Source organism: Sorex fumeus, unplaced genomic scaffold (genome assembly GCF_029834395.1).
Source record: "Sorex fumeus unplaced genomic scaffold, SorFum_2.1 ptg000130l, whole genome shotgun sequence".
NCBI classification, from domain to species: Eukaryota; Metazoa; Chordata; class Mammalia; order Eulipotyphla; family Soricidae; genus Sorex; species Sorex fumeus.
In genome coordinates, this window is record NW_026606187.1 from 4351936 (window position 1) to 4376972 (window position 25037).

General features: G+C 46.2%; 2 protein-coding genes across 2 annotated transcripts in view; one reads left to right on the forward strand and one right to left on the reverse strand.

Annotated features, from left to right (window-relative positions):
* Window positions 1-186, reverse strand: part of DNAH3 (dynein axonemal heavy chain 3) — a 213943-nt gene extending 213757 nt beyond the window's left edge. The window contains exon 1 of the mRNA XM_056138888.1: window positions 157-186. Coding sequence (XP_055994863.1) covers window positions 157-186 — 30 coding nt within the window. The remainder of the gene's footprint in view (window positions 1-156) is intronic.
* An 11482-nt stretch (window positions 187-11668) lies between these two features.
* On the forward strand, window positions 11669-25037 carry LDAF1 (lipid droplet assembly factor 1). The gene is made up of 4 exons (XM_056138925.1): window positions 11669-11858; window positions 16816-16984; window positions 17868-18006; window positions 24456-25037. The coding sequence occupies exons 1-4, from the start codon at window positions 11763-11765 to the stop codon at window positions 24535-24537; spliced, it is 486 nt and encodes a 161-aa protein (XP_055994900.1). The 5' UTR covers window positions 11669-11762; the 3' UTR covers window positions 24538-25037.

The window sequence follows — 25037 nt, forward strand, 5'->3', positions numbered from 1 at the left end:
CACAACATAAAAAAAAATGTGCTTAAAATGCTTGTTTAGTAAAGGGAATACAGTGTGGCCATTGGTCTAGGAAACACTCTTCATTCACTTCCAAATCCCCTTACATGTTAAAAACACAGATAAGAAAAAGAAATATCCTATAAAATCCACACTTACCTCTTGATAGACGCAATTTGTGTTACTCATGTTTTGCACTCACAGTGGGCTTATTAAAAAGTGAATAGAGAGCTCTCAGTTTCTTCCTCTCCTACCAGTCGCACTGAAATTCATACGTCCTTTGAGCATAATGAGAATGACACAGAAAGGAGAACTTTCCAGACGTTCTGAGAGCTTTGTTCACAGTGTTGCCTCACTGAGGTCATAAACTCCAGTCCCCTGAGGAGTTCCTGGTGGAAGAAGAGAAAAGGGGAAGTGAGGCAATAAAGAGCATTTGGGTTTCTACTCAGCCTTTTGCTTGGGCATCTTCCCCTGAGTCAGGCCAATCTTTCTTCCTCTGAGCGGCTCCTGTTGGAACTTTTTCAGGAACACACCGATTCCATTGCAGAGGAAAAAGTCAAGCAGGGCCACGTAAAGAGAATGGAGAGAACAATACCCCTGACTTCCAGATCTCCTTTCTCCTCCTCCCTAGAGCTGTTTAAACACTGGAGGAGCTAATACTCACGCCCTGGTGATGGTAACCAGGCTTCAGCATTTGTCACCAAGGAAGGAGGGGCCACTGCACTTATAAGACTGGGCTTGACTGCTCAGGGCCCCAGACTCTCCCTTGGCTGGAGGAGCAGCTGGCCAGCAGGGAGTATGGTGACAGAAGAAAAGATGGCAGAGCTGAGTGGCAACAGGGATGGAGCCTTACACCAGCATGGTGGTTAAGTTCTTGCACTCCATGATCGGACAAGTGAGGGTCCTACTCTTCCCATTGAGTAAAATGGCTCGAGAAAGTTGCTTAATCTCTCCAAATACTCCCTTTGTAAAATGCCAATCATGTGAACACACACTTCACAGAGCAGGTTTGAAGGTTTGATGAGACATGTAAAGTCACCTCTGAGTTTTAACGTGAAGTCACATCCTGGAAAGTCTCTCAATCCTGGGCAAATGGGGGCGGTGTGGCTACTTGACCTAGAAGACCCACAAATGTAGCTCAAATCATTCTTCTAGACAGAGAAACACAGTCACATAAACACAAATTACATTTTTAGCTGCCTCCCAAATACTTAAAACACACGTTACAAAGGCGGGTTTAAAGGTTGCTTATAACCAAGTTAGAGTTATTGGACTCCTTTGGTGATATATTTGCATATCTGTCTGTTCTTCTGATTCCCCCTTCTCTAACTTACCTGACATTCCTACTTTATGGAGGAGGAAATCAAGATAGATTCATAACTTACCCAGGCCAATATGAAGTGGCATGGAATGCAATTTGAGCCCTCTCCTCTGACTCCAAGACCCAGAGCTTATTTTTCTTATAAAGTACCTAAGTAGAAAGCAAATATTTCTATAGTCCGACCATGAACATTACATATTACCAGTGAACATTGCATAGTACTTCTATTTCTCTTCTTCATTACCTCCTACTAAAAGATTCTCCATTCTTGCAAAATAACTGTGATTCTTTTCCATGCATTTGTATTCTCTATCACAAGGTACAGGCACAATTTCAAATAGTGTTTGGAATCAACGAGCCAGTAGTAGAGTTTGAGACTTTGGTTAAAGGGACTTAATATGATATTAATGAACCTATGATCCAGTGGATGAGCAGAAGACATGTCTCCAGTTAAAATTTAGTGTTCTTTCATTTCACCTTTATTCAAAAACAACTGTAACAATAGCTTCTATTTGCCAAGTTATGTTAATGCTTGTCATAATAATGTAATGTGTATAATGCATCAACTCTCCAAATCTGAGCGATTCAGAAACCAAATATTATCCCAAAAATGTTTTTATGTTTTTTTTTAATTGTTTGTTTTAGGCCACACCTAGTAGAAAACTCAGGGCTTTCTACTGGATCTGTGATTAGAGGTCACCCCTGGTGGGGCTTAGGGGACTATACGGGGTACTGAGGAATCAAACCTGGATCTGGTGCATACAAGATAAATGTCCAGCCCACTGTACTATTGCTCCAGCCCCTATTATTACAAGTTTTTTTTGGGTTTTTTTTTTTTGCTCTTTGGGTCACACTCAGCGATGCTCAGGGGTTATTCCTGGCTCTGCACTCAGGAATTATTCCTGGCGGTGCTTGGGGGACCATATGGGATGCCAGGGATTGAACCCAGGTTGGCCGCATGCAAGGCAAATGCCCTACCCGCTGTGTTATCACTCCGGCCCCGTCACAAGTTTTATGTTTGAGAAAGGTGACCGCAGAGAGGTTAATTAATCTGTGTATAGTCACTCAGTTAAAGTCAGTGGCAAGCCAGAAGGATTGGTCCATGGTTGGAAGCCTTCCTCATGCTGGAGGAGAAGGCAGTTGGGATAATTGAAGGGACCACTATGACATAGATAGTTGGAAATGATCTCTCTGGATAAGAAGTGCTTGCTGAAAGTAAGGAAAGGAACAAACATGATAAACTCTCAGTATTCGTATCACAAAAAAATAATGCCCAAAAGGAGAGAGAGACAGAGACAGAGACAGAGAGACAGACACATAGACAGACACACAGACAGGCAGAGAGACAGAGGCAGAGAGACAGAGAGACAGGAAAGGAAAGTGTCTGCCATGGAGACAGGCTGTAGGGAGGGGTGGCGGGAGGGAAACTGGGGACACTGGTGGTGGGAAATGTACATTATTGGAAGAATGGGTGTTGGAACAAAAGCCATTTAGTATGACGAAAACTTGATCACGAACAGCTTTGTAACTATGTATCTCACGTGATTCAATCAAACATAAATACATAAATAAATAAAGTGGTAAAGTTGGATATTGAACTTAACCCTGACTTGAACCAAAAGTTTACTTGTGGCAGGATGACTAAGAATAATTAAACACAATGAAAATACCAGCCCTCTCGCTCCCCCAGCTCACCTTACATGCACCAGAATTGTTTGACTTAATTTTTTGTTGGGGGCTGGAGCAATAGCACAGCGGGTAGGGTGTTTGCCTTGGAAGTGGCCAACATGGCCGATCCGAGTTTGATTCCTCTGCCCCTCTCAGAGAGCCCGGCAAGCTATTGAGAGTATCTCGCCCGCACAGCAAAGCCTGGCAAGCTACCGGTGATGTATTAGATATGCCAAACATAGTAACAACAAGTCTCATGATGGAGACGTTACTGGGCCTGCTCGAGCAAATTGATGAACAACGGGAGGACAGTGACAGTGACAGTGAATCTTTTGTTGGATAATTCCCAAATAAGAACCTATAATTTAAGGCCCTCTATCCTTCAAAACTAAGTCCAACACAAAGTTGACAGGTAAAATACAGGATGCCACCATTCAATTAAAACTTTAGGTAAGCAACAAAGAATTGTTTAAAGATAATTATGTCCCAGTCAATAATTAGAACACACATACACTAAAGAGTTGAATTTTGGTCATGAAAATTTTTTGCTGCATCTGACACTATGGCAAGAAGAGGTAAGTTAGGTTCTGGCTTTGTGGTATTAACAGATTAGATTCTTAAAATTGTCATCTAAATTTTTATATATTTCTTATTCAGAGTCCAGTGATCTTGGCAGATACTGGAAATAGTTGCTGACCTAGACTAAGTAACTCTGAAAAGATGTAGAAGAGGTCCGTGTGATTTATTTCATTGCCTCAACGGTAATTGAGAGACAAATCCTGACACTATGTAAAGAAGCTAAAACCCTGAGCAGAGAACAGAAAATGTGGTGGAGGAGACAGACAACACTGGAGGAAAAGCAAACCTTATAAAAAATCCAAGTTTGGGGAAAATTTGTATGTTTCCCAGAGGTACCCCTAGATGGCGCACTTGAGCAAAAATCTCAGCAATGGTCCCAATTCAGTGTTCCTAACCATCCCGCTGAGAAAATGAAGGATGCCATGGTTTGTTCTAAGGAAACAGTATTTTCCTGGGTGGAGGACACACTATACTGCAGCTGAACAACACGCGAAAATAGGGCTGTTTAAATTTAAGATTCCAGGAATTATCTGCCTATGACCTCACGTCTCCACATTAGCGTCTATTAGCTGCTGTGGATTTAAAGCAGAATAGTTTTATTCTATTTACTTATTTTATTTATTTTATTATAGTATTCTAGGGGCCTGGAGCGATAGCACAGCGGTAGGGCGTTTGCCTTGTACGCAGCCAACATGGCCAACCCGAGTTCGATTCCTCCGCCCCTCTCAGAGAGCCCGGCAAGCTACCGAGAGTATCTCGCCCGCACGGCAGAGCCTGGCAAGCTCCCTGTGACGTATTCGATATGCCAGACACAGTAACAACAAGGTCTCCAATGGAGACGTTACTGGGCCCGCTCGAGCAAATCAATGATCAACGGGAGGGCCTTTACCTTATTCTAGTATTCTAATTTACTCTATTCTATTATTCTTAAATAGCTTCTGGTTATTGTTGTTGCTGTTATCACTACATCCCCAAGCTTATTCTCTAGACACCAGACAGATGGTTTCTAAAACATTAATTATTTCCATGAAATATTGTGAGTCCCTATTATGTTCCAGATAAATGTTAAGTTCCTTATAGCCACGGTTTCTCCAGTCCTCACGATCTCTGATTGCTTTTCTCTTCCCCAAGGACCTGTTTTCCAGCTTGCTAAGAGCTCGGGTGACAGAGAAGAGGCAGGTTAATACTCATCCTGTCATGGAAAGTGCCTGATAACCAGGCAGACCAGAGCAATGCTTATTTCTCTTCTGCTCTCCAATTTAACTGAAGCCAAGCTCAGAAGTAGCTCAAGGTCATACCTGAAACCTTAACCCAGGACTGTTCAACCCTATTTTTCCAGATAGTATTCTTAACCAGAAGGACTGTGATTCCCAGGGGGACATATAACAGTAGGGGCATTTTTGGTTGTCACAACTCCTGGGGAGAAGAGTACCATAGATGCTACTTGATTAGTAACTTCTCCCTTGACCCCAGAGTCATGATCACGATCATGATCATCCTGTTGTTTGTAGCTGGCCAGAGATGCTTCTGAACATTCTACAAGCACAGCGGTAGGGCGTTCGCCTTACAAGCAGCCAACATGGCCGACCCGAGTTCGATTCCTCCATCCCTCTCGGAGAGCCCGGCAAGCTACCGAGAGTATTCGATATGCCAAACACAGTAACAACAAAGTCTCCAATGGAGACGTTACTGGGCCCGCTCGAACAAATCGACGATCAACGGGAGGGCCTTTACCTTTACCTTTACAATGCATAGGACAGACCCACAACACAAATACCCCACCCCAAATGCTAAGATCTTTGTCACTTTAAAAACTGCTCTAAGGGCTGGATTTGGAGCCACAGAACAAGTATCCTGGCACTGATTCGGAACTGAGGGAGTTGGGTTTAGTCTCCTTAATTTCTAGGGCACTGGATGTTTTCTTTTCTTCTATTTTTTCTTTCTTCCTTTTTCTCTTTCTTTCTTTCTTTCTTTCTTTCTTTTTTTTACTAAGGTGATTTCCAAAGTTATTCACATTTGCGTTTCAGGCACCCAAAGATCCAGTTGATACCACCAGTGTCAACTTCCCTCAACAGTGTCCCCAGGTTCCCTCCCACCCTCCGCCTGCCTCCTCCACAAGCACACTTTTAAGTTTGATTTCGTAAATTGGATCTCCTTCTTTTAGTGTTGTTGACACTCTGGTTTGGATTACAGCTAAATCACCCCTCGATACCACCAGTGCACCGGAAGTCCCTGATATCTGCCTCCATTCTTTCCAAGCAACCCTCCTCTGATGTCTCCCTTCGCTTTCTTCCCTTTCCCGTGTTTTTCCTTCCTGTACTCTGGGGTTACACCCACCAACTGCCCCCCCCTCGCCCCCACCTGTAATCCCATCAATGGCCAAGACCCAGAGACTAAAACCCAGCCCTCGGAAGCTTATTATCTTATAATCTTATTATCTCATTCCTACTTTGGACAAACTGGCAGGCTACCAAATGTAACCAGCCCACACTGCAGAGTCTGGCAAACTCCCTGTGGTGTACCAATATGCTAAATACCAGTAACAATGATGGGTCTCATCCTCCTAACCCTGAAAGAGCCTTGAATATGACACTTTTTAAAATTTCAGGGCTAGGACAGAAGGAGACGTTACTGGTGCCTGCTCAAGGCAATCTACGAACAACAGGATGATCATGATCGTGATCGTGGCTCTGGGGTCAAGGGAGAAGTTACTAATCAAGTAGCAAAGTAGAGATAATAACATTTATAACTGACAAGTAATGGTTAAATGTTTTTAGTCAAAGTCCTGTCTCATCCCTATGTGTGCCTTGAGCGTTCTCTCAGATGCTTGCTCTTTCCACGGGGGTGGGCTGGTGCGGGGGAACCCTAAGACCTCAGAAGACCCATCCTAAGGCCAGTTTCCCTGTTCGGGAAGTGGACTGAACACTTTGACTTTATGCCAACAGGCTCTCCGGGCTTCACTTACCTCATTTGTAAACTCCCCTGGGTTTGTCTGAATGGCACTAAAACGCCCACAAAGGGCTCAGTAATACAGTATCGGTTAGAACATTTGCCCTGCATGAGGCCCTGATGGATCTCCGGAACCAAATACGGTTCCCTGAGCCCCGCCTGGAGCTAGCCCTGAGCACAGACCCAGGGGTAAGCCCTGAACACCACCGGGCATGGCCTAAAAACCAGAGGGGGGCAAAAGACGTAGAAAAAGCCAAACAAACAAAAAAACAATTTTCAAAGACCGGCTACTGAGGTCTGCTAACTTCACCAGGAGGCGACTCGGATGGGGCGGGGCCTCGTGGCGGAGGCAGGGCCTTGGGGCTGACCTCAGGGCGGGAGCGCAGGAAGGGCGGGGCCTCGGGAGGGGGCGTGGTCTCGGAGTGGGAAAGGCCGGCGGAGCGGCGGGGGCGGGGTCTGGAGCGGGACCTCGGGGCGGGGCGTGGTCTTGGAATGGGACGTCCGGCGGGCTAGGCGGGGGCGTGGCCTTGGGGGCGGGGCGGAGCCTCGGGCGGATGTGGTGGGGTCTCAGGGGGCGTGGCGCTGAGGGCGGGGCCTCGGGGGCGGGGCCCGGGGCGGGGCGGGGCGGGGCGGCGGGGCGGCCTCGGGGCCGGGCGGAGCTGGCCCTGCCCCGAGTGCGTTGGGAGCCTTCGGTGCCCGCGCTGGCAGCTCTCCGCATTCCTTCCAGCTAGTGCAGCTGCTTCTCCCGCCTTCCTTTCTGCTGTTTACGGACCCTGAACTAGCGTGGCCTCGAGGACCTGGTTGGTGAGAAACACAGCAAGGGTGCGGAGGGCCCTGGGTGATCTGGCTGGTGGACTCGGGCGGCGGCGGCGGGTGGACGGTCCCTGGGGCTCCCGGGGGGCTGCTTAAGTGCTAAGGGGAGTCTCTTCCCTTTGAGCCCCCGGAGCGGAGGCCGGGGCGCTGGCGCACAGTGCACATACCCTGCCTCTAGGTGTGGCAAAGATTGCCAGCCCCGAGACCGCGCTGCTTCCCGGGGGAATCGGTTGGGGAAGGACCAAGCCCCCTCCCAAGGGAGAGGAAAACGGGTACCGTCTCTCCCCGCCCTCTTCTGCACTGAGGACCCTCTTCCCGTCACTGCAGAGAGGGGTGCTCCGAGAACCAAAGATGAAGTCTTCTCCCCCAAGTGATAACCAGGAGCCGGGCCCGCTCCCGCGCCCTCCCGGACTCCCGTCTCTCCCTCTCTCCCCTCTCCCAGGCTCCCCCCAAAACTGGGCGCCTGCTCCCGGCCACGTCCCTAAGGGCTGAAAAAGAAGCGGGGTGGAGGCGGCTGGGTTGGCGGGGGGGGAGCGAGGCCCGAGGGACCCCGTAGCTGCTTTCCCCTAACTGGTATTGCGACCCTCCCCTTCGCAGCTGGAATGTTTGGGGAACCGTTTGCCGGGTGCTTGGTGGTCGGGGTTCCCTGGGCTCAGCCCCGCCGGGTGCGGGTGAGCGGAGAATTTCTGGGACGGGACGCGTGGGGTTGGTTGACGCTTGAGACTTCTCCGGGTCCGGGAGGGAGTGGCAAGGCGCCCGGGGATTGGCGGCTGGGTGCTTGGGATGAATGTGGCCCTGTGACTTCCCGAACCAGTCCTTGTGGCCCCGGGGTTTCCCACGCCCCCGGGACACCTGGAGGGGAGCTGGTCGCGTTTAGGCCTGCAGCGGAGATCAGATTAGGGAACCTCTCACCTTGGGCTGTGCCAGCTGCAGCCCAGTCACAAGAGGGTGGGTGGGTTAGTCCTTCCCGGCCAAAAGTGTACAGAGAGGGATTGTTAGTGGGGGATCTTTGGCCGGTTGATTAAAATGTGGACCCTGTCTGTAAAATCTTATCACACCGAAAGTTGTGTGTTCACGGGCTCACTGGATGGCTCTTTCTCACCGTCTGCATTCGGTGCTCTTGAGCCCTGCGTGTGCCTGGATCAGGACGGCTGTCCTTTCTCTCAAGCTTGAGCCCCTCTTGCTCTGACTCTGGATCTCTGGAACCCGAGCTCTCTCGCTTCTGACTCTCCTCCACCGAGCTTACCGTCTTAGTTTATATAGCAGTCACATATATAACAGATATAAACTTAGTTTGGTTCTTCCTGAGAACATCTCGCTATACATTCCGCAGTCCTCAGGCCAGGTTAATCTTCCTAGCCCCAGCAGGGTCCTAGTCTCGTTGTTACTTACTTTTGGATCATGACAGCATTTGTCCATGATCATGCCCTCAACTTATAGTTGAGTATCGTGGCTCTTTGGCCTGGCCCATTTCGATGCCAGGGTAGCTCACAGCTTGCCCTGGGTCTATTCAGTCCCTCGTCAGGACCTTGCTTTTGGGGTGCTAGGAACTAAGGGCAACTGAGTCAAGAAATCAGATGCCCAGGAGTAAATATTATTCGGAGTCAATCGACTCCCAAGTTACAAAGCATAATACTAACTGTCTTCCTGTGTCCACACAGAAAGGACATTGCTTACAATACAAGTTCAGTGTCCTTAGATGGGTGTGACCTGACAAACTTAAGCTACCTGAGGAAGGACAAAAGAGTGTTATCCTACACCTGTCGATTTTAGTAATTGATTTCCCAACCTTATACCTCATTACTTTGTAGGGTTTTCCATGTAGGATATACAATCACTGTGTCACTGTCAACTGTCATCCCGTTGTTCATCGATTTACTCCAGCAGGCACCAGTACGGGCTCCATTCCCCAGCCCTGAGATTTTAGCAGCCTCTCCTTACTGATCCTTCCCAATGCTGCCCTATTGGAGGCTCTTTCAGGCTCAGAGGAATGAGACCTGTTATTATTACTGGCTTGGGCATATGAATACACCATGTGGAGCTTGCCAGGCTCTGCCGCGTGGGCGGGATACTCTTGGTAGCTTCCCACGCTTTCCGAGAGGCATATATGTATTTCCCTCTATGATTTGTTGCCTACTGTCTGAACCCCATCAAATATGGTGTGGTTATTATGGAGAATGGGTAGGGAGTGTCTTATGATGTGTCACGCGGATATACAATATGGTAATTAAATGTGAAACTGTTCATTTTGTCCACTGTGACGGTTGGATTTTGAGGCTCAGAAGTTCTGTTGCAAAGAAGTGGAAAATTGCACTTTGCAGCCATTTGGCTATCTGGGAAATATAAAAGGTAAAGGTAAAAGGTAAAGGCCCTCCCGTTGATCGTCGATTTGCTCGAGCGGACCCAGTAACGTCTCCATTGGAGACTTTGTTGTTACTGTGTCTGGCATATCGAATACTCTCGGTAGCTTGCCGGGCTCTCCGAGAGGGGCGGAGGAATCGAACTCGGGTCGGCCATGTTGGCCGCTTGTTAGGCAAACGCCCTACCGCTGTGCTATCGCTCCAGCCCCTGGTTTACTCCAGCATATATATCTGGGAAATATAATATATATATAATATGTTATATATAAATATATGGGCTGGAGCGATAGCACAACATGGCCGACCCAAGTTCAATTCTTCCGCCCCTCTTGGAGAGCCCGGCTAGCTACCGAGAGTATCTCGCCTGCACGGCAAGCCTGGCAAGCTACCTGTGACATATTTGATATGCCGAACACAGTAACAAGTCTCACAGTATTACTGGGCCCGCTCAAGAAAATCGATGAACAATGGGAGGACAGTGACAGTGACAGTGATATATATATATATATAATTATGTTTTTGTTTATATGAAACTCCAACAAGGAGAAAAATGGGGGTGGCTGATTTAACAAATTGCACTGATTAGAAATAAATACATTTATGAGGTTGGAACAGAAGTCCAGGCTTGTGGCATGGTCTGTTCTGGAGATTGTTGACTCTTTCAGGGGAAAGAGACTTAGGCAAGTAGAGAAGGAATGATTTATGGCACAGTGTAACTGAGAGTCACCCTGTTTGGTGTGGGTAGTAAATGAATCTCCCAGGGTCATTGATCAAGAGGCTTAGTGAGGTATGGCAAGGGTAGTAGACTTAATCAGTTTTCTTCTGTGTTTTCAGCATTTTGTTAGACTAAAAATAAAAATTAGCTCTCAGACATATCACTGACCACAAATGTTTGTTATTTATCCTTCTAGATGTGTTACTATGAACTGTATGAATAAAATATGGGCATGAGCAGAGGCTCTGACCCAAGTGAACAGGGTCAAAGCAGGGGGGCTTGGGGAGGATTAAGAAAATAAGACAAAAGAGGTGGAGAGATTGTTGAGAGCATTGGGCACATGCTTTGGGCCACCCAACCTGAGTTCAATCCCCAGTACTCCAGTTCTGCCTGGAGTAATATCTGATTGCAGAGCCAGGAATGAACCCTGAGCACCATTTGGTGTGGCCCAAAAGGAAAATTAAGAAAACAGAAAGAACTAAGAGAAAAGGCCTGGGGTTCACTGGGCTAACAGCCAGACATTTGGACTGAGAGCCCCAAATGTCCTTCATGTATAATATTAACTGCTTTGATTCAAGAATCATTAGAGGGAGAACAACATTCTTTGATCTTAATCTAACTGGGCTAAAATTCACTTCATACTGGAGGGTCTCAATGTATTGGGTCAAAGGTCTTTGTTGTGGGCTTGTCTAAAGGGATTATATCTGGGGAGCAAAACCGATAAGCTTTGGACCCCTTTGCCTGGGCCCTTGCTTCCTTGGTTTTCCACTTCAATACCAGCAGTCTGGATTTCTCCCAGTATCTGCCTATTCTGCCTTTTCCCTCATTCCTTCATAATACCCTTAGTCCCCAAGAGGTATTTATGTGTATGACACTACAAAATACTTTTATTACTTTTATCACTAAACAAATAGCTATACTATCATTTTAATGACTATACAATTCTACATTGTATGATATATCATTTTTGCATCAATTTTCTATAGGCAGTCAGCTTCTTTCCAACATTTTGCTATTATTATGTAGCTAATAAACAAATGTAAATTATAAATTCTTTTGATATGTTTTAATAGACCTGTTTGATTATTTTCTTTAGATTTCCAGAAAATCAGCTGTTAATGAAGGTGTATGCAGTTTGAAATTTTGATAGCTCTTGTCAAATTACCTTCCTGAAACTAATTGTTGAACAAGTAAGTGAAGATGCTTACTTGGTTTAAGCAAGTAGCTTAAGGTAAATTATTTTTTTTCTCTTCAGTCATAGCAAAAGAACACAATGGTCTGAGAGATTGCATTGTTTCCTGCTCTAAAGAGTGTACTGATAGAAGAATTTTTCCCTAAAGAGACTAAAGTGGGTTCCAGGATGTTGAAAGGAGAATTCCCCAGTGCCTCAAAGGACTTGGAAGAGATGCAGAAGAAGCTATGTCTGCTGATAGAGTCCTTCCAGGCTCACTCAAAGGTCAGTTTGCAATCAATATATCTAGTGCAAAATCACCATTGAAAGTTTTTTCTCTCTCAAGCAGAAGAAAATTGGAGGCTGACTTGGACTCTTTCCTCTTCACTGCCCTGCCGGTCTGAGTTGTAACCTTCAAACTCACTGTCCAAGATACCCATTAGAGCATCGACCCTCTTGTCCTTATTGTAGGCACGAAGGTGGAGGAGTGAGGGGGGGAAAGACTTCACCTCCGTTTTTGTTTTAGTTTTGGTTTTTTTGCTTTTTGGGTTATAGAGGTAATCCACTAAATCTTCCATGAAACATGCCAGAAATCTAGACTTTTGTGGGAAATAGCACATTGGGGGGAAAAAAAATCATAATTTTCAACATGGTAACCTAAAGACTGGTACTTTCCAACCAGTTTTTTTTCTTTTTTTGGGGGGGGGTCATACCCGGCAATGCACAGGGGTTACTCCTGACTCATGCACTCAGGAGTTACTCCTGGCGGTGCTCGAGGGACCATATGGGATGTTGGGAATCAAACCAGGGTCGGCTGCGTGCAAAGCAAATGCCCTACCTTCTGTGCTATCACTCCAGCCCCCTTCACCTCCATATTTAAGGAGACTTCTTGAAAGTCATACACATTCCACTTCCAATTATATTTCTTGGATCAAAATTATTAACCATTTGTCATTGGTTCTAGGTTCTATGTCCATTAGTTACTCATGAATATATGCATGCATATATAACAAGATGGATTTTGTGGGACTGTGGAGAGGCACAGTGGAGGGTGTTTTCCATGAATACTGCTGCAGTGCAGTGTGCTCTGTAGAGACTTTACTGGGCTCATCCCAAAATGCCTTTGGCACTAGGTGGATACAGCCTGCTATTTTTAAATCGGCTTGATTTCTAGTTATCTAGTTAGATGATTCCAGCTAAAGTAGCCTTTTCATCAGGAGGCCGAGAGACTCTCATTACTAAGAGTCAGCTCATAAAGAAGGGTCTTTATGCCATCTACAGGTTCAGTTACTTTTCAGGATTTGTCTCAATTATGTTTTGTCAAGTCACCTTGAAAACCGATACAGCAAATGCTGAACCATTGCTTCTAGGGTAGTATAGGATTAAGTTTTTCTGCCAAATTTCTGTTCCCAATACTTTAGTCAGCCTATCAGTTTATTACCTATTTTACGTGTATTTCTTGGCCGACCCGAGTTTGATTCCTCCGCCCCTCTCGGAGAGCCCAGCAGGCTACCGAGAGTATTCGATATGCCAGACACAGTAACAACAAAGTCTCCAATGGAGACGTTACTGGGCCCGCTCGAGCAAATCGACGATCAACGGGAGGGCCTTTACCTTTACCTTTACCCTTACGTGTATTTCTATTTAAGACACCTCGTTTAGTTTTTATGGTCAGTTAACATTAAGGACCTCCAGCACTTCAGCTCATGCCTGAATAAAGCTAGTTTAGTTTAATTGAAAAAAAATCACCAATAAAAATTATAAATGCTGGGGGAAAGATGGCACAAAGTAAAGTTGTTTAAAAAGCTGAAATAAGACTGCAGAGAACGTTCCCTTATCAGATTTCAGCAGGGAAATTGCATGTGAGGTGACTCAAATACTTTGCTGCTATACACATGTCCGAAAGCATGGCCGAGACGGCTTTGGGATTGACAGATAAATCTTAGTGGGTAGGCAAATTCACAGAGTGGAATCCACAAATGGTAAGGATTGACTATATATTAACTTACGTTGACCACATTAGAAGCTAAGCGTTATGTCAATCACTGAACATGTCTTACTCAGTATTCATAGCCACTCTCAAGGATTTCAAGCTTATGACCGCTGGCATTTCTTCAATTCATTTTAGATTCTCATCTAGGTTTACCGGAATAGATTTGGGGCTAGATAATTTGTAAGCCAGCCAACTCATACCCTGATGGGGCAGATTACTATTTGGCTAAATACCATTGTTTTCAGATACTTCATATACTCCACCTTCTGCTGCTTAGATACTGATCCCTGAAGTAGTCTTATGCCATGTGTAAACTAAGTGTGTATTCATTGGATTTGTATCATATGAATTGAAACATTCCTATTAACTATTAGCAGAGACTTGCATTGGAGGAAAGTAGGATCACTTGCGAACTCATCACCAGCAAATACGGTCATTCCCCATTAATGTATCACGATCACGATCATCCTGTTGTTCGTCGATTGCCTCAAACAGGCACCAGTAACGTCTCCTTCTTCCTAGCCCTGAGATTTTAAAAGAACCATATTCAGTGCTCTTTCAGGGCTAGGAGAAAGAGACCCATCATTGTTACTGGTATTTGGCATATTAAATACGACATGGGACGTTTGCCAGACTCTGCTGTGCGGGCAGGATACTTTCGGTAGCCTGCCAGGTTCTCCAAAGGAAAAATGAGATAATAAGATAATAAGCTTCCGGGAGCTGGGTTTTATAGTCTGCTTCTTGGCCGTTGATGGGACCAATCTGGCACTGGCGGCAGCTGGTGGGTGTGACGCCTACCTACTGGAAGATGGGGGATCTGGGTGGAGAAGGCCCAGTCCCAATCCGAGTAGGCTTGGAGATCTCAGCCCCGGGACCCACATGCCTGGGTTCCTCTGCCAGTTCCTTCATGCATGAGGCTTGTCTGGACGTGTGGAGAGTGGTCTCAGCATGACTGTGGCTGGTTCTGGAGGTCTTCAGCTGCTGGGGCTCTACTTGGGGGATGGGGGGGAGGGAAATTCAACCCGCCTCCCTCCAAGGGGCCCCGGTGAGGACAGCCAGGCACGGGGGCAGGAGACTCTGTATAACTTATACAGTTATGTATAACTTATGTATAACTTATACAGTTACTATTTATAATCTTGGCAGATGTAGTTCTATATGTTGTTTGACATTATTTCTTGGTATTTTTCCATATTGACATGTAAATCTTCAGAATGTTTGCCTTTTGGGGCAAAAGAAACCTCCAATCAGATTGCCATAATTTATGTAATCATTGCATAGGTTTTCCCCAAAATTATTTGGTCTATTGCTGCTTTGTCAAAAACAATTACTCAACACCCCTGGAAAATATACCTTCTCTAAGCAAATGAACAGAATCTCCCCCTGACCCCCAGTTGAAACTTTGGCTCCTACAATAGCTCCTCTGAATCCTTACAGTGGCCCCTGGAGGGGGTGGTTATCACTCGATTTCTGGCATTTTAAGTGACTTCTTGTTAAAGTTAGTCTTTAACTTCCCCCATAGATATTAATGAGCCACTTGAATTCAAGATAAGGATGAATAGGCCTCCAAATGCTGTGTTTGTGAAACCACTCCATCATCTCTTCTAAGAGCTTTCTGGAATGTGTTATCCAATCTTTTAGTTGTCTTACTTTCATGGTGAGAGTCAGGAGTTGCTTGAGGAACCAAATAGTGGGTCCTGCAGAAACTTGGGGAATTGTCTTTTCGAAACCAGAAGCAGGAAGTGAAGCAGGGCAGAGCCTTCGAAGGGATCAGACACAGGAGATCAGACACAGGAGAGCCTTTCATTGGGGGCTCTCCTGTGTCTCTGCTTAATTGGTTCTCTCCGTTCCTTCATTCATGTGAGTAGTTATGATCTCAGATTGGTCCCTTCAATTCTGAGTTCCCTCAACTCAACAACTGAAGCCCTGAAGCCATTTGAAGATCCAGATCTGGAGTGACCATTTCTAAGAGCAAGAGACTTGACCAAGTCCCTGTGGCCAGGGAGGCGGCAGCTAGGCTGGTTCTTTCCACATTGTTAATATAAACACAGGCTGTTGCAAGGGGGGGGGGGGCAGAGTGATAGTACGATGGGGAGGGCGTTTGCCTTGCATGCAGCCCACCTGGGTTTAATCCCGGCATCCCATATGGTCTCCCAAGCACCTGCCAGGAGTAATTCCTGAGTGCAGAGCCAGGAGTAACCCCTAAGCATCAATGGGGGATGAACCAAAAAGCAAAAATACAAAACAAAACAAAGCACAGACTGTCTTCAGAACATGATGTGCGAGTGCCAAGTTGGAGGCAGGACCTGGGACCCTGGTGAAGGGAACTTGACACTGGTGGTGGAATTGGGTTGGAACTTGTCAGTATGCCTGAAACTTAGCTTGATAACTTTGTAAATCATGGTGCCTTAATAAAAAAAAATAATTTAAGAAAAGTTATTTTTTTCTAATGAGGTGGCAGTTGTTCCAAACTTTTGACATCAGAAATAAAAAGGTGTAGTTCTGAATACATTTTACCCCTTGATGCTGTATGAATCTAGATCAGCCATTTATGTCCTTGTGTCTCAAGCTTGAGTGTATCTATAGAACACCTAGGGAACTCACCAGAAAGCAGTCTGACTCGGTAGGTCTGGCACAGGGTCTGAGTGTCTTTACTTGCTTTTTTGAGGGTGTCAGGGAGACTGGGAGTTTGAGGGTCACACCCTGTGGTATTTAAAGCTTACTCCTGGCTTGGTGCTCAGGGATCATGTCAGCAGTGTGTGGGGGACCCTCTGAGGAGCCAAGGGGTCAATCCAGGGTTGGCCTGGTGCAAGACAAGTGCCTCACCCCCTAAGTTTCTGCATTTCTAATAAGCTCCCACATGACAGGATTTAATAAGCATTAACCTTCTGTGCCTCAGCGGCATAGCCCCTTTTCTTGTCTTCATTGCCTCAGTTATGAAGAAGGCAGCCAGTTGTGGGTACTTGGCCTCAGTATGTATGCACGTTTGCAGAGAGGGTGTGTGTTAGGTGGTTGAGCCATGATGAAACTTTTCCCACAGACAAGACAGGGTGGGCCCCCACCAGCCTGCCATCTGTCAGTTGCCTCCTGAGTCACTGTTGGGCTGTTATTCAGAACCTGGGAGCATTGTCATGGCACTGAGTCCTGAGGAGCCTTCCCACTTTCGGCCTCCGGGCCAATTTCCGACTCAGGTGGCTTCACCTGCATGGACAGGATATTCAGTCCTGGCTCTTTGCCCTCTGCCCACAGGTGGTCTCCTTTATGAAGTCGCCAGTGGGCCAGTACCTGGACAGGCACCCTTTCCTGGCCCTCGCCTTGCTGGTGTTTGTCGCTGTGTCTGCCATTCCCATTGGATTCTTCCTGTTCCTCGTGATGCTCACCTCACTGGCTGCGTTTGTGGGTGTCATCCTACTGGAAGGTACCCACCTGATGACTCACACTCTTGGAGAATAACTTCTTTGGGAGGATAGTATTTATTGGATGCCTGGCACTTTCATGAAAGGTTCCTGGTTTTGTCATAATCACCTTGACCAGGGCAGCAGATCACTCTCAGTAGGGCTTAAGGGACCCTAAGGGGTGCGTGGGTTCGAACCTGGGTTGACCACATGCAAGGCAGGTGTCCTGCCCGCTGACTATACTATCACTCCAGCCTGAGTTAAGATTTTTTTTAAAATATCTCTATTAAAAGGTAGCACATTTGTTCATATATTGTATCTTCTTTTCCGGGGTCCACCCTTCAAACTATACAGTGGCCATGGAGATGGGCAACTGAAGGGCTTGTTTATTCCTGAGACTTAGAGCATTTGTCATGTCATTAGTCTGACATTGATAGGTAACAGAAATTTTGTTATCAGAGGGGCAGGGAAATCTGCACCTGGCAGACAAAAGCTACCACAGTCCATCACATAGGGTAAGTCCTTTAATTGTCAACCTAACACTTAGATGTAGCTACTATTGTATCTTTTTACAGAGGACTTACCCTACAGCCGCAGGAGACTTTCATATCACACAGCAAATGACTTAAGGAGGTTCAAACTGAGGCACATCTGCTTTGAAAGTCCTGATCTTCCCTTTGTATACATATCACTGCCCCCCGCCCCCCCCCCACCGCCCCTTAGACCATTACCAAAAACATAGTGGTAATCCACTAAAACTTCCATGAAACGTGCCAGAAATCTAGACTTTTGTGGGAAATATCACTTTGGGGGAAGAAAATCATCATTTTTAAACATGGTAACCTAGGGACTGGTAGTTTCCAACCAGTTTTAAAGGAATGATTTTGTGACCGTGTTTTCCTCTAGGGCTGGTCATCTCAGTGGGTGGCCTCTCATTGCTTTGTGTCCTCTGTGGCTTGTGCTTCGTGTCCTTTGTCCTATCGGGGACCGTCATAGTGTCCTACGTGGTGACCTCCAGCCTCATCAACTACTGGTTTTCTCCGAAGTAAGTATATGTCAATGCAACAATTTTTCCTTTGTGGGGAGCTTCTCACAAATAGCCCCCCAAACTGGAGCAATAGTACAGTAGGTAGGGTGTTTGTCTTGCACACAGCCGACCCGGGTTCTATTCCCAGCATCCCATATGGTCCCCTGAACACTGCCGGGAGTAATTCCCAAGTGCAAAGCCAGGAGTAACCCCTGTGCATTGCCGGGTGTGACTAAGTCCAGTGTCTAGAAGCAATATACTGTAAAAGGTAGGTAGGTTTCGTGTTTCCAATACACTGTGGCCAATGGAGTCTTACAAGGAGCTTTGAATGAAACTGTTGCTGCCGTGGATTGTGCCACCTATGAGTTGGCCTGGCCACACTGCACGATAACCATTAATCACGTAGCATTAGTCATGTTACAGGGGCTGGAGAGATAGTACAGTAGGTATGGCTTTTGCCTTGCACATGGCCAACCTGAGTCCAATCTCCGGCATCCCAGATTGTGTAGTCACAGAATAAATGAGAGATCTGCTATGGTGGCGTTCTCTCTCTCTCTCCCACCCGCCACCTGCGTTAGGTGGCATGAGCCGCTTCCCCGCCCGCCTGTAGCCGCCGCCAACAGACCAATAGACACATGAAGGAGGGAACAGGGCCACCAGGCTGATTGGTGATCCGTTGCCGTTTATTCCATTCTCCCCACGCATCTGTTCCAGTCTCACTAAGTGCCCCAACCCAGTCTCACACTGCCCCTCATTCCCGTCTCCAGTGCCAATGCTCCTCTGTCTCCGCCCTCTGTCTCACAGCCTTAGTCTTGCGCCCAGCCTCCAGCATTGGGGTAGCAGTTACACACAGGTGAGGCAGCACGATCAATTTATATGAAGGCCCTTCCTTCCAGGGAAGCTCTTCTTTTTGTTAGGACTTTAACGATCACTTAATCACTTAATCACTTAACTTCCCGTTAGTCGTCGATTTGCTCGAGCGGGCGCCAGTAACGTCTCCATTTGTCCCTGTCGCGTGCTAGTGTAGCCCAATGGCATCTCTTCGCTCCGGGAACATGGAGGGCCTCAAACCGATCGTTCATGACCTTGACAAAGAAGTCTGACCATCTGGTAGGTGGGCGGCCACGCGGTCTCTTGACATCCCGTGGAATCCAATCAGTAACAGCTCTAGTCCAACGGTCGTCTTTAAATCTCATTACGTGACCAGCCCATCTGATTTTCGACACCTTGGCAAATGAGACAGCGTCCCTGATCCTTGATCGTCGACGGATGTCAGAACTCCGGATTCGTTCTCTCATTTGAGTGAAACGTGATATTCCAAGCATAGCTCTTTCTATTCTTCTTTGGGAGACCTGAATGGCGTTCTCATCTTGTTTGCGTAGGGCCCAGGTCTCTGAGGCATATGTTAATGCAGGAAGAACAGTGGAATCAAAGAGATGTGCCCGGAGCCGGAGGTTCTTCGTCCTCTTAGCTATTTCTTCGACGTTCTTGAAGGCATTCCAAGCCGCTCTCTTCCTCCTGCGCAGCTCGGGTGCCAGGTCATTTGTCATGTTGACCTCTCGACCTAGGTACACATAGCTGTTGCATTCGGAGATGGTCGTTCCATTGAGAGCGAATGGGGCGTCAGGAACAAGGCTGTTTCTCATAAACATTGTCTTCGTAAGATTCAGCTGTAGTCCTACCTTTCCACACTCACGGTCAAAGTCGGCCAGCATTTGTGCCGCTTGGCTGATGTTTGGTGTTATTAAAACAATGTCATCAGCAAAGCGGAGGTGGTGTAGTTGCCGACCATCTATCTTCACTCCCATTCCTTCCCATTCCAGTCGTCGCATGATGTTCTCGAGGGTGGCACTGAAGAGTTTCGGTGAAATGGTATCACCCTGCCGCACCCCTCTCTTGACATCAACGATCACTTCTTTGTAGAATGGTGAGATCCTGGTAGTGAATCCGCAATACAGCTCACGGAGGATCCTGATGTATTGGGCTTGAATGCCCTGATTGACTAGGGCTTCAATGACCGCTTCCGTCTCAACAGAATCAAAGGCCTTCTTTAAATCAATGAACGTTAAGCAGAGCGGCATCTTGAACTCCCGAGAAACCTCAATGAGTTTGGTTATCGTGTGGATATGGTCGATGGTGCTGAATCCTTTGCGGAACCCTGCTTGCTCACATGGTTGTCCTTCATCTAGTGTTCTGCCAATCCTATTCAGGATGACTCGAGTGAACAACTTTAACGATATATATAACAATAACTGATAAATCTGATTATGCAAGTGGCCTTGTTAAAATAACGTGATTCGTACTTTAAGTTGCTCATTTCCTGCTTAAATATAAACCTCTCCTGCAGCCAGGAGATCCGCTCAAAGGCCAAATACGATGTAGGGTTTTTTTTCTCCTTTCCTTAGTCCAATAACCATTTAAACATTCATCTTAATTCTACTTCTTAATAGCCGTTTTATGGACACAGTAAGGGGTACATTAAGCTTATAGGTGGCTCTCTTGGGGCCATCTCGCTATAGATCTCAGACTACAGTGCTCAGGCTAGATTAGTCTTTCCTAACTCTAAGCAGGGTCCTTATCCAGTTGTTAGTTACTCTTTGGATCATGAAAGAATTTGTTCATGACCATGCTCTTAACACTGGCTCACTGGCCCAACATTTTCTAAAATTAACATGCCCGAGTAATTTTCAAGTTAATGTTTGAAATGAAAAATAAAGTCATATTAAAAATCCTCTTGAAGTATATAAATATATATGTATGTATATATATATATATATATATATATATATAATTTTGTCTTTTGAGGGGCAATACCTAGCCAGTGGTCCTGGCACAGTTGCTCAGGGTCTTTCCCAGGGCTGCTCTGAGGACCAGATAGTGGCAGAGATACAAACTCCCACGTGTAAAACAGACACTTTAGCCCTTTGCACCATCTCCCCAGCCTACAGGCGCTAGATTATTAACAGGCATAGGATCTTCTAGTCATTTCAACATAGCAAGCTTCCCCTCCAGGATTCGGCGCTCTTAACTTATAGTTAAGTATTATGGTGCTTGGTCTGGCTCGTTTCGATACCAGGGTAGCTCACAGCTTGCCCTGCGTTCATCCAGTCCCTTGTCGGAACCTGCTTTTGGGGTACTAGGAACTAAGGGCAACTGAGGTTTAAGTTGAGAAAGCAGATGCTCAGGAGTGAATATATTTGGGGTCAATTAACTTTCAAGTTACAAAAGCACAGCATGAAGTGTCCTCTTGTGTCTCAACAAAAAGGACATTGCTCTGAAGTAGTAGTAAAGTAAAGTAAAGTAGTAAAGGCCCTCCCGTTGATCATCGATTTGCTCGAGCGGGCCCAGTAACGTCTCCATTGGAGACTTTGTTGTTACTGTGTCTGGCATATCGAATACTCTCGGTAGCTTGCCGGGCTCTCCGAGAGGGGCGGAGGAATCGAACTCGGGTCGGCCATGTTGGCTGCGTGCAAGGCAGACACCCTACCCGCTGTGCTCTGAAGTAAGCTATGCAAAAGGACATAAGAGAAGGAGAAAAGCAATATTTCACTTACAAATATAAAAGCAGAGATTTCTGAGGAATATGACTTTATAAGTCACAGGTACTGATTAGGGGGAAATGGTGGTTAACTCCTTGGGGAAGAGAGCACTGAAAAGAGGTTAAAGATCAACACACAAGAATGGGAGTGCCCCGGGGGCACTGTGATGGGTGTAACCCAATAAACCTAAGCTCCTTGCAGCCTGGGAGAAAGACAAGCCAATTTATCCTATACCATATGGTCCCCCCCAGCACCAGCACTGAGAGTGGTTCCTAAGTGCAGAGTCAGGAATGCTATGTCTGACCAAAAACTAAACGGACATATTCCTTTAAAAATTTCAGGGGCTGGAGCGATAGATAGCACAGCAGGTAGAGCGTTTGCCTTGCACATGGCCAACCCGGATTTGATTCCCAGCATCCCATATGGTCCCCCAAGCAGTGCCAGGAGTGATTCCTGAATGCATGCATAACCCCTGTGCATCGCCAGGTATGCCCCAAAAAGAAAAAAAAAAGTGTTTTAGCTTATGAGAATGCAAATTAAAACAGGAGAACATCAAGCCACTGGTTTACCAGGTCCCCGTAGTGGGGACGCAGGACCCTTGACTCTGCTCTTCCCGCAAGTCTGCCCTTGACCTCCTGTCACTATGATGAGTGTGACTTTCATTCCTGAACGCACGGCTTTCTCCTCATTGTGGCTCCTCAGTGCCAGCCCCTTCATCTGGGGCTTTGAGTCAAGGAACAGTGGCATGTTTAAATGCTGGAGGGGAAGCTTGCTATGTTGAAATGACTAGAAGATCCTATGCCTGTTAATAATCTAGCGCCTGTAGGCTGGGGAGATGGTGCAAAGGGCTAAAGTGTCTGTTTTACACGTGGGAGTTTGTATCTCTGCCACTATCTGGTCCTCAGAGCAGCCCTGGGAAAGACCCTGAGCAACTGTGCCAGGACCACTGGCTAGGTATAGCCCCCCAAAAGACAAAATTATATATATATATATATATATACATACATATATATTTATATACTTCAAGAGGATTTTTAATATGACTTTATTTTTCATTTCAAACATTAACTTGAAAATTACTCGGGCATGTTAATTTTAGAAAATGTTGGGCCAGTGAGCCAGTGTAGCCATAATACGCTTGCTTTGCATGCAGGTGACCCACGTTTGATTCCCAGCACCCCATATGGTCCATTAAACACCGTCAGGAGTGATCCCCGAGTGCAGAGCCAGGAGTAAGCCCTGAGCACTGCTGGATATGACCCCAACTTATAGAAAATGTGGACAACAGGAGTTGGAGTGATAGTACATTTGCCTTGCATGCAGCCAACCCAGATTCTATTCCCAGCATCCTGAGCACTGCCAGGAGTAATTCCTGAGTGCATGAGCCAGGAATAAACCCTGTGCATCTCCAGGTGTGACCCAAAAAGAAAAAAAAATGTGGACAACAATAGGTATCTCCCCAATTTGATCTTTTCCGAGAGGCTTTTGTAATTTTTTTTTTTTGGTACCTTACTGGTTTTAGAGTCTTTCTTCTTTTCCATTGCTAGGAGAAACACAGGGCTGCTCACGTGCACGGCATGTACTCCTCTGCTAAGCCACAGCCAGCCTGTTTGAGAATCATGAGTAAGAGTGACGCGAGGGTGCTTGTTTGAAACTCCCATTAAAACGATGAAAGTGACTGATACACATCCAGCTCTTGCTCTGTGCCAGGGACTCTCACATATTTTCCAGGCAATAGTCTGTACAGCAGTTTCTTGTTTGACAGTGTTTTGTTCATCAGTTTTGTTAAAACCAGAAGTCCCCAAACTTATTTGGCCAGCTACCAAAATTAAAAAAAGGTGCTCAGCCTCTTCTGGAAATCTGCCTACTTTTTTTTTGGCTTTTCGCGATGCTCAGGGGTTACTCCTGGCTCTGCCCTCGGGAATCATTCCTGGCAGTGCTTGGGGGTAACTTCTCTGTTCTGAGTTTTCATTTATGAGCAAAATAGGCCTGCTCCCCCATGCTGCCTTTCTCCAACCACATGCAGGAGAAAAATATCAATGTCTGAATTGGAACAGGGGAAAGCTGACCTCACTCATTTTCACCATCTCTGCCTTTCTTCTCTGAAACTGGTGCGACCCCAAGTTGGTCGAGGTTGCAGTCTTTAATTTTTTTTTAATTTATTTTTTTTTTTACAGTTGTAGATTTACAATTTTTTGTGCTTGGGTTTCAATTATACAATGATCAGATACCCATTCCTCCACCAGTGCCCGTTTTTCACCACCATGGATAATATCCCTCCCACCCCCATCCCCCTATCCCCCCCGTCTCTGTGGCAGGGCAATCCCCTGTGTTCTCTCTCTCCGTTTGGGTGTTGTGGTCTGCAAAAGAGGCATTGAGTGGCAAACATGTTCAGTCCATAGTCTACTTTCGACATGCATCTCCCCTCCTGGGAGGATCCTCCAAACATCCTTTATTTGGTGCTCCCTTCTCTATCTGAACTGCCCTTTCCTCTAGGATACCCGGCTGGCCTCTAAGTTATGGAGTAATCATCCTGGTGCTGATCTCAGCTATTCTTGGGTATTAATCTCATACTTTGTTACTTTATATCCCCCAGATGAATGCAATCTTTCTATGTCTATCCCTCTCTTTCTGACTCATTTCGCTTAGCATGATACTTTCCATATTGTACCACTTGTATGTAAATTTCATGACTTCATCTTTTCTAAGAGCTACATAGTACTCCATTGTGTAGATGTACCAAAGTTTCTTTAACCAGTCATCTGTTCTTGGGCATTCAGGTTTCTTCCAGTTTCTGGCTATTGTAAAGAGTGCTGCAATGAACAAACAAGTGCAGATGTCACTTCGACTATACATTTTTGCCTCTCTGGGATATATTCCCAGGAGTGGTATTGCTGGTTGACCTAACTCTTTTCCTGCTCTTCACAGACCTTGGTTACAACAGAAAGCCGGTGACAACAATCCGCCAGCTGGAAATTCCGCAGACTTAGAAGAGAGCTACGGGGAGTGACCGCCAGAGGGAACCCGAGCTGCTCCCCTGGCACCGTGGCTGGCTGCTGATTCTTTCCCATCCCCTGCGGAGTCTGGGGCTGGACAGCCAAGCACCCCTGGGAAGCATCCTTCCGCCTTGCTTATGGGATGACGCAGCGGCTGGTATCAGGAATTGTTGACAGCTCGGAAACTGGCTGCTCCTGTGTTTCCGTCGGGCCTCCCTGGCTTGCAGAGTGAGACCCATGATCTTGCCCTCGCAAATCTGTGCCCCAGGGGTGCTTTGGGGATCCATGATGAACTGGTTTTCCCTACTTTTAATAATAAACTTGAAATAGTAATATGCTTTGGAAGTAAGAGATATGAGGGTTAGATGGGGGGATTTAAACCAGACAGCGCTATTGGTCTTTTTAAAGACCAGCACACTTTGGAAATTATGGCCTCAGATAAGAGACGATGTCTAAGTCCAAACTTTTAATTTTATAGCCAGAAGCATTTTTTTAAAAAAAGTCTAAAGATACA

Coding starts and splice junctions, on each gene's coding strand:
- LDAF1 (XM_056138925.1), top strand. CDS start 11,763: ATGTTGAAAGGAGAATTCCCCAGTGCCTCAAAGGACTTGGAAGAGATG. Junction 16,985..17,867: donor GGGTGTCATCCTACTGGAAG/GTACCCACCTGA, acceptor GTTTTCCTCTAG/GGCTGGTCATCTCAGTGGGT. Junction 18,007..24,455: donor AACTACTGGTTTTCTCCGAA/GTAAGTATATGT, acceptor TGCTCTTCACAG/ACCTTGGTTACAACAGAAAG.